Genomic DNA, 8,078 nt, shown 5'->3' with positions numbered 1-8,078 from the left:
TTTTTTTTTTTTTTTTTTTTTTGTTAACAAAAAAAAGAAAAATATATATATATATATATATATATATATATATCAAACATTTTTTTGCATTTGTATAATAGGGGACCACTCACTCACAGATTCTGTTACTGTTGGAATATCCCACAAATCAATGAGCCTTTTCTTTTCTTTTCTTTAACATGTTTGCTAAACTAGTAGGGAAAATGGACTATATGAGGAAGGGTAATGAAAATTTTATCCTCTTTAGGCTAAACACAAATATATTAACCATATCTTATTGTGGGATTTTTGAATCCCACATATTTTGCTTATAAATCTAGAACATGCTGCAAAACACTTTTAAATTTGGATTATCCAGGTAACCCATTTAAAAATTTCTATCTTTCTTGGTACATGCACTTTCTAAGTTTTTTTTTTCTATGAGAAAGTTTGTTTGGTTGCTTCACATGTTAACATGACACTGACAAATTGGAACTTGTTACATTCTTGCAGTGTTGTGGAGAACACAAAAGAATACATATGCAGGGCAGTGGTCACTGTAGTTGATCATCTTGGAAATGTTTCTGCCAATCTTGATGCCCTTATATCTCAAACAAATGCATTTTCTGATGCTGAGTTAAGAATCCAATGCCTCAAACAGGTTAGTATTCTACTTTGCACTTAGCTCAAATTATGCATAACAGTACTAATATTCTCACACCAGTTTGATATATTAATTTTAGAACTGTTTATTTTAGTTAGTAGTTTTTGTTTTGTTGCTTAATGCCTTAATCTGTGGTTTATTTGACTGCTAAGCAGTAACATAACTTATATTCAATGATGAAGAATTTCTAACCACATTATAAGCAATTAGTAGGTACCACAACTTGTGTATAAATGTTCAATTGATAAAAGAATAAACAAAATTCTAAAATATTCAACACAGTTACTAAAGATGGTGCTTTTTGACAGAGACTTCTCTCATGTGAACAATATGCTGATAAGCTTGCCCTCACCAAGATGCAATGGAGGGAGAACTTGCCAAGATTCCATTCAAGATATTTATCGACACGTAAATACTTCATGTCATCCATTGATTTTTTTTTTCCCCTGATAGGCACAACAAACTTTGCAAATCAGTTACATTGAATTATCACTGTTGTTCCATCATCTTGTTTTTCCCCCCCTAATTTTATATTTTTAATTACTTTCCATGATCAGCAATCACTCTTGAGAGATCAAGCAGTGAAAAATCAAGGTACCTCTTCATTCCTCAATAAAATTGAACATATGTTTTCTGATTCTCAGAATTTTCATTATGAAAGTGAAATAACGTAAACTTTAGTTCGATAGTTGTTACATTTTTTCCCCTCATTCAATGCAGAAGACCTGAAAGTGAAGTTTCTTCAAAACTGGAAGATAAACATGTACTGGAGACACATGAAGATTTACCTCTTTTTATGTACACTCAGAAACCACTTTCATCAAAGAATATGAAGTCAACCACTACTACAGTTAGTGACCATAAAAATTTGGCCATAGGTAAGCACCTTATGCTCTTTTAATGCCCAATAAACCTTATTCAAAATAATTTTATGTTCTAATGTAACTTTCTTTTCATATTAAAGCTGCAGTAGTACCTGTTCGCGATGGTTTATCAGTATTAACCAAAGTTTCAAATCCCACATTTCATTTCCAAGTGAGTTTTGTCTTCAACACTCTAGCAGCATACTAAACCAGGTTCTCTTTCTCATAGATTTCTTAATGTGCATTGCTTGATTGTTTGTAGGGTACCCCGAAGATTGGACGTCATAGAAGATCGTTGCATGGCAGTGACATCTTATGGCTTCTACGGCGTACTAAACGAACCCTTTGAAAACTAGACTGTTAACAATGTATAGCTTCATCTTCTAGTCTTCATCACTCTTGGTTGTTCATTTGTTTCTGGAATTGTTTCCTCATGTGCATATGTTGCAATTTAATGTTATCTGTGGTAATCAAGAACCAAACACTAAAAGCTACTATGTAGTTTAGGCTCTTCTCAAACATTGTCTTACTCTTTTGTGAACTTAGGAACAAGACATTTTTATGCTTAACACAAGTTTTAAACAAATAGTCCTAAACATTATTTCCCAGAAAGCTGCTAGATTCTCATGTTTTGCTTTAGTTTTATTTCATATTTCTGACAAATGAACAAAATTATCTTATGAAATACTAAATATATACACCAGAAGCAGCACAAATCTTCCACTACCTTAAAGAAGTAAAGGAATAAAGAATTTACAAGCAGTGCAGAAAATTCAAAACCTAAGAGCCTGACTGAAATAATGTACAAGCCTGATATTTAAGAAGCATAAGACTCTATATTGGGTGTCTACATCTGCTCTGTAAATGTTGTTTATTTGTGTTCTACCTTGCTCCTTCTTTGATATTAACATCAATCTCGGCCTATAGGACTTTTCATCGAAGTCAAGCTTTCAAGCTTATCCACATAGTATGCTCTCTTTGGTGTTGTTGCTAAGCTTTCATCTAAGTCTCCTGTAGTCTTTACATGATCACTCCCTTCCTTGGATGCACTCCAACCCATGAAGTCTGAGAGAGTCATTGATGCCGTTGGTGTCTCGTCAGAATGTTGTGAGGTTCCTGCCTCTTCTTCCTCAGCATTTGGGGATCTCTCCCCACTTGCAGACGAAGAAACAGGTGAGAACCTCCTGTTTTTACTCACTGCCAATGACGGATTACGTGTCAATGAATCAGCATATAAGACATCCTCAATCCTTGACATAACTGTGTGAGCTAGGCTTTCTATTACTCTTGAGTAGCTTTCTAGAATGGCGTGTCCCACATCCTGCACATATTTGGAAAGAATCAAACTTCATTAGTACCCAAATAGTTTCTATTTCCAAGTTTCTGTTTATACGTTTTAATTACAATAGTGGCATCTACAAAAGTTTTGTTTTTATTTCTTCACGAAATCCTGAACACAAACAATTTGAGAAGCAAACCAAATATGTGCTTAGGTGGAATGTTGTTTTCACCTTGTTATATTGGATTTTGCAAATATCAAGTTGAGATTGTGGAAGTCCTGGGTAGTTCTGCTTGATTAGCAGCAATACCGTCTCCGCTCTCTCCTCAAAGAGTTCCCTTTTCCCCATGCTCACTGCTGAACTCCATTTGCTACTATCCTTGTTGTTCATCTTCCTTTTCCATATAACTATAGAAGCTTCAATCCTATTCTTCAGGTCAAGCACCTTATGTTCTGTTGACATGTCCATTGTTTGGAGGAATTGACCAGGATCAAAGAAATCCTCAGTAATGATCTTGTATGCTGATTCACCAAGGCTTTCTCTGCCATTCTGCGAAAGGAGTGAAGCAGAACATCAACTGAAATTCTTAGTTCTGACGAAGTATATGAGCCAGTTAGACTCTTTTGGTCTAATTTTATACATTACCTTGGGGAGAGATTCCATATAGTTATCAGGGATTGCCATCTCTGCTAGCACTTGCGCGTTTATTGCCATGGCTGCCTTGAGAACCTGGTTAACAGAGTCCTTTTGACACTGTATCCATTTCAAAGCTAGATCTGACAAACCTGTTGGTGGAACCTTAACTGTTGGCAGCCACCACTTGTCATTCTTCCTTTGATTGCTGGTTTTATCGTCGCCCTTCTCGTCGCTTTTATCAACATACCAGAATTCATTGTGATCTCTAAAGTTATCCAAGGTATCCTGTTCCATTGCTAAGTAGTTAATTCAAAGTGATTGAAACAAAGCCATTTGAATAGTTATGCAGAAAAAAGGATCATATAGTTAGCTACTTACAATGAGCATTGCATCAAGTTTGCGCAAGGCAGGGATGTTCACGACCAAATCTGCTCTTTGTCGTGTCGTCATGATCTACATGAAGCCATAACATATTATTTTATATGAAGTATGAACCACTGAAAATAAAATCTTTACTATAAGTTAACTCGGAGTTAAACTTTATAACTAAGCTTAACATAGCCGGTCCTAAAGCTACACAAAAGAGGAGGTCGTGTTAGGCTTAGGGGGTGCCCACCTCCATGGTTGTTCCATTTTTAGCTAACTGCTGTGATGGAGCAAATTCAACAATGTGATCAGTCACCGATAGAAGCCACTCGATTTCTTTTCGCCACCTGGCCTTCTTATCTGGAGACATTGGCTTCAGCTTCGATATTTCTCCGAAAACAGATGCTGCATAGCATAAAAACCACAACCGGATTATTGAAAATGGACATTTCATGAGACAACAGATCCAATTGGTAACAATCTGAAAATATATGTCCTTTACATACCAGCTAGATTTGTTATGGCATTTGACAAAGCCAATGCTGAAGAAACACCATTTCCTGCACCTGACATGTCTTCTCCTAAAAGTAACTTACCAAACCTATCCTTGATCATGTCAGCTTCTGAACAATAGAACAAAAAAGAAAGAAAACTTTATACTAGATTGATTTAACTGCAATCTAGAACCAATAACAAGCTTGACATAAAAGGTAAAGGGTAATAATGTTATATATACCAGTTGGGGGCCTGGGAGGAATCTTTGGTATTTGAACACCTGAACTTGTTGCTTGATCATTATTGAGGACACGTCCAATTGGCTTAACTTCGAATGTATTTCTTGACTCGTAGCTTCTCGAGTAAATCTTATTGTTTTCATCATCTTCGTCGTTATCCCTATCGAATAAGCCATGAATATGGCTCTTTGGGATATCAAACATCCTCCTGAAATGAAAAGATTTTGACTTCTGCATGCTGTGTGAATGACCGAAATGGCGAACCATTGTTGATTAGATTCAAAAAGTCAAAAGAAACCTTTTCCTGCTTCTTCTTCTTGATATAGCACCAACACCAAAAGTACTACTTGATCAATGAAAGATAGAACAGAAACCTTCAAACAAAATAAGATGTTGTAAACAAAACTACCTGGGGGAGTCTAGGGACCACAATGGACTTTCATTGAACATGTGGTGTGCATGTTTTTGATATGGTTGAAAGAAATGGGAAGTAATCTGTTGAGTTTGTTTCATGAATGAATGAAATGTGAGGTTAATACTAGCCTTTTGCTTTTACCATAATTGACTCTAAAAACCATAGACCCTTAATCACTGAACCATTTTTTTCTCCCTCTAATTCTCTACCATAATTGCTTTGTTCTTATCAAAGATATATACTTACTGTCTAAAATTGAAAAAATGAAATTAAATGGTACATATTGAAGAAAAAGAAGTATATGATAAAGTGAATGAATGAATGCGGAAAAATGGCATACATTAAGGGTCATAATAATTTTGTTAATTTGGATTGGGAATTGGATTAATTGGCGGAGAGCCTCAAATTGAGCTGGACTATAATTAGAACAAGCTATTGATATTGTAACTCCCTGATACTGTACATAATAATATTAATTAGGTGGCTTCGATTACGTGCACACCTGACACTAACTATTAGTAATTATTAATTAGGACATAATTTTACATAAAAGGGAGTTGTATACTTTGAAATGCTATCTCATCAAAACGAAAAATATTTTGGACTGCTATGAGAAAATATCATTAGCTTAATATAGTAAATACATTTTTTCTTTTTACTTTTTAAGCATCAACAATATTTGTTATATATATAATATAATTGTACATTTGAGAAATTTTCATTGGTAATTATATACACAAAATAAAATTTGAATTCCTAAACTCTTAATATTTACTAGCGTGTCCCCAAAGTGCAGGTTGTCTCTCGTAATTTTGTTTTTCTTAGTTTGATACTCGATGTAATATGTACATAAAAATTTATATATAAATAACAAAATTTTGTTTGTTTTTTGAAGAGTTGTTTTTAAATAACGTATATTTTACATATTTTTTGTTCGTTAGATTTTATTAAGTTATTAATCGTCGTTTTTTTATATTTATGTGAAATCATTATATACAAAAAATTGTATATGAAAAATAAACTGATTAATATTTATTTATAAATTAAAATTTTTAGTCTTTATCATAAAATCAAGATTTTAATTATAATCAATAAATTAAACGTAGGAATACATATATTAAATATTGTGCGGTGTTATGTTGATACATAAACAATTATTAGTGTTGATTCTTTTATCTATCTAATATTATAAGATTTAGTTTGTTTTATTTAGTTATTCACTTGGAACACACATGACACATATATTTTTGGTGAACCATCGGGGCCAAGGCCCAAAGAGAGAACAAAGCTAACTATCTGAAATAATTATTCCTCTTCTATCATTCATAATAGAGATTTTGTGGAGGCGTGGTTAGTGTAAAACTTAGAAGTTTTTTTATTTTTTGGGACACACAAACAAATGGCTATTCTGAATTTTTTATTTTTTGGGATAGTAGCTAAGCAGAATCTAAGTTTGGTTAATTTTTTGTGGGCTTTTAATTGAAAATAAAATTGGTCTTTTGGGGTTTTTGGTAGTCCGAAAGGCTTTTCTAGCCTTTGAGATTTGGGCTTTAATCATATGGGCCATATCCACACAGGGCTTGAAAGAATGCTTTTCCTATTTACTAACCAAACTGACAAATTTCAAGTGAAAAATAACGAGATATGCTATAAAGTAGTCCCTGAAATTGCACTTGATCTTTAAAGTGATCTTTGAAATTAATAATTTCTCAAATTCGTCCCCAAAATTGTACTCCAGGACTCATAATAGTTCTTGAGGCATTTTCCATTCATCAGAACCTTAAAACGACGTCGTTTTAACCAAAAATTAAAAAATAAAAAAAAGGGTGCAACCTCCTTCTCCTTCTCCTTCCTCTTCTGCTTTCTCAACATTCTCCTTTTTCTTCTCCTTCTGCTTCCCCCAACCTTCTCCTTCCCCTTTCACATATATGCTCTGGTTGTTGTTGTTGTCGCTGCTAGATGAGAAGATGAAGATGGAAAAGGACGAGGAGTGAGAGTCGGGTGGTTGTTGGTGCTGCGTAACGGAGGTTGAGCGGCGGACAGAGTGTGAGAGCAATGATGAGAGTGGAAAGAATAGTGTTCAGGATTTAATTGATTTCAAGGATTTTGTTATTAAATTTGCTATTTCTTTTTTGTTTGCAGTGGTGGTAATTAATAGTAAAAAAATTTAAAAGAGTTTTTTGGTCTGAAATAGAGGAGTTGGATGCTTTGGAATGAAGCTAGTTGCATGACCCATTTAATCAGAAGAGGAAGGGGAAGGAGAAGGGGATGGGAGTGGGATGGGGAAGGAGAACGGGAAGGAGAAGAGGAAGGAGAAGGTTGGGGATGGGGATGGGAATGGGGAAGGGGAAGAGGAAGGGGAAGGATAAGGGGATGGGAATGGGGATGGGGAAGGAGAAGAGGAAGGGGAAGGTTGGAGATGGAGATGGAACAGATTGGGAATTGGGAAGGGAGGGGGTGGTTCTACGCTACATTTTTTTTTTCTTTTTTCCATTTTTTTTGTTGGAATTGGGGGGTCTATGCTGCACCTTTTTTTTTTTTGTTCAAAATGACGTCGTTTTAAGGTTCTGATGAATGAGAAATGTCTCAGGGACTACTATGAGTTCCGGAGTGCAATTTCGGGGTCGAATGTGAGAAATTATTAATTTCAGGGATCACTTTGAGACTCGAGTGCAACTTTAGGAACTACTTTGAAGCTTAACTCGAAAAAGAACATAACAAATTTCAATAGAGAAAAGTATGTGACAAAAACCATTTTGTCTAGTTAAGACCTTGGGCTAAATTTCTGCTAAACAAGTTGATAGCCCCAATTATGAAGCCCTGTGGCCCAGTATTACCAAAAAGGCTTACGTTGTCCTCCCAGTTTTACCCTCTCATATTTTCAATGATATTATAGTCTACAAGTGCAATTTTTCGTCAAATAAATAAATAAAACTAACATTTGTTATTAGATTGTAATAATTTACGTATTAGAAAATAAAGAAATTATTTACACTTTTTTTAGGAAAAAAAAAGACTGAACATATATGAGATAATTACATTTATGTGTATATAAAACAACTTATGTATTGTCACCAGAAAGGCAAAAAGAAAGTAAAGGAAAATCTTAGATTTTTCTTTTGTAAAATATTAAAGATTTAA

The 8,078-nt window shown here is 34.4% G+C and overlaps 2 protein-coding genes across 5 annotated transcripts in view; one reads left to right on the top strand and one right to left on the bottom strand.

Moving 5' to 3' along the window:
• The window catches only part of LOC107644388 (probable protein ABIL5), a 4,597-nt gene extending 2,522 nt beyond the window's left edge, over positions 1-2,075 (top strand). For 2 of the 4 annotated variants that reach the window (XM_016348226.2, XM_016348229.2), the window contains 6 exons: positions 493-640; positions 952-1,051; positions 1,201-1,237; positions 1,364-1,521; positions 1,608-1,678; positions 1,769-2,075. In XM_016348226.2, the coding sequence (XP_016203712.1) occupies positions 493-640; positions 952-1,051; positions 1,201-1,237; positions 1,364-1,521; positions 1,608-1,678; positions 1,769-1,855 (601 nt within the window). In that variant the 3' untranslated portion in view covers positions 1,856-2,075. The remainder of the gene's footprint in view (positions 1-492; positions 641-951; positions 1,052-1,200; positions 1,238-1,363; positions 1,522-1,607; positions 1,679-1,768) is intronic. The other 2 variants (XM_016348228.2, XM_016348227.2) reach the window with 2 other exon arrangements.
• Positions 2,187-5,402, bottom strand: LOC107644385 (rop guanine nucleotide exchange factor 9). The gene is made up of 7 exons (XM_016348224.2): positions 4,525-5,402; positions 4,295-4,411; positions 4,039-4,193; positions 3,801-3,875; positions 3,432-3,707; positions 3,018-3,335; positions 2,187-2,827 (listed from the first exon to the last, which is right to left on the bottom strand). The coding sequence occupies exons 1-7, from the start codon at positions 4,787-4,789 to the stop codon at positions 2,417-2,419; spliced, it is 1,617 nt and encodes a 538-aa protein (XP_016203710.1). The 5' UTR covers positions 4,790-5,402; the 3' UTR covers positions 2,187-2,416.

The sequence above is a fragment of the Arachis ipaensis genome, chromosome B05 (genome assembly GCF_000816755.2).
Source record: "Arachis ipaensis cultivar K30076 chromosome B05, Araip1.1, whole genome shotgun sequence".
Lineage (NCBI taxonomy): Eukaryota > Viridiplantae > Streptophyta > Magnoliopsida > Fabales > Fabaceae > Arachis > Arachis ipaensis.
The sequence above is the reverse complement of the archived record's forward strand: the minus strand, read 5'-3'. Positions and strand labels throughout refer to the sequence as shown.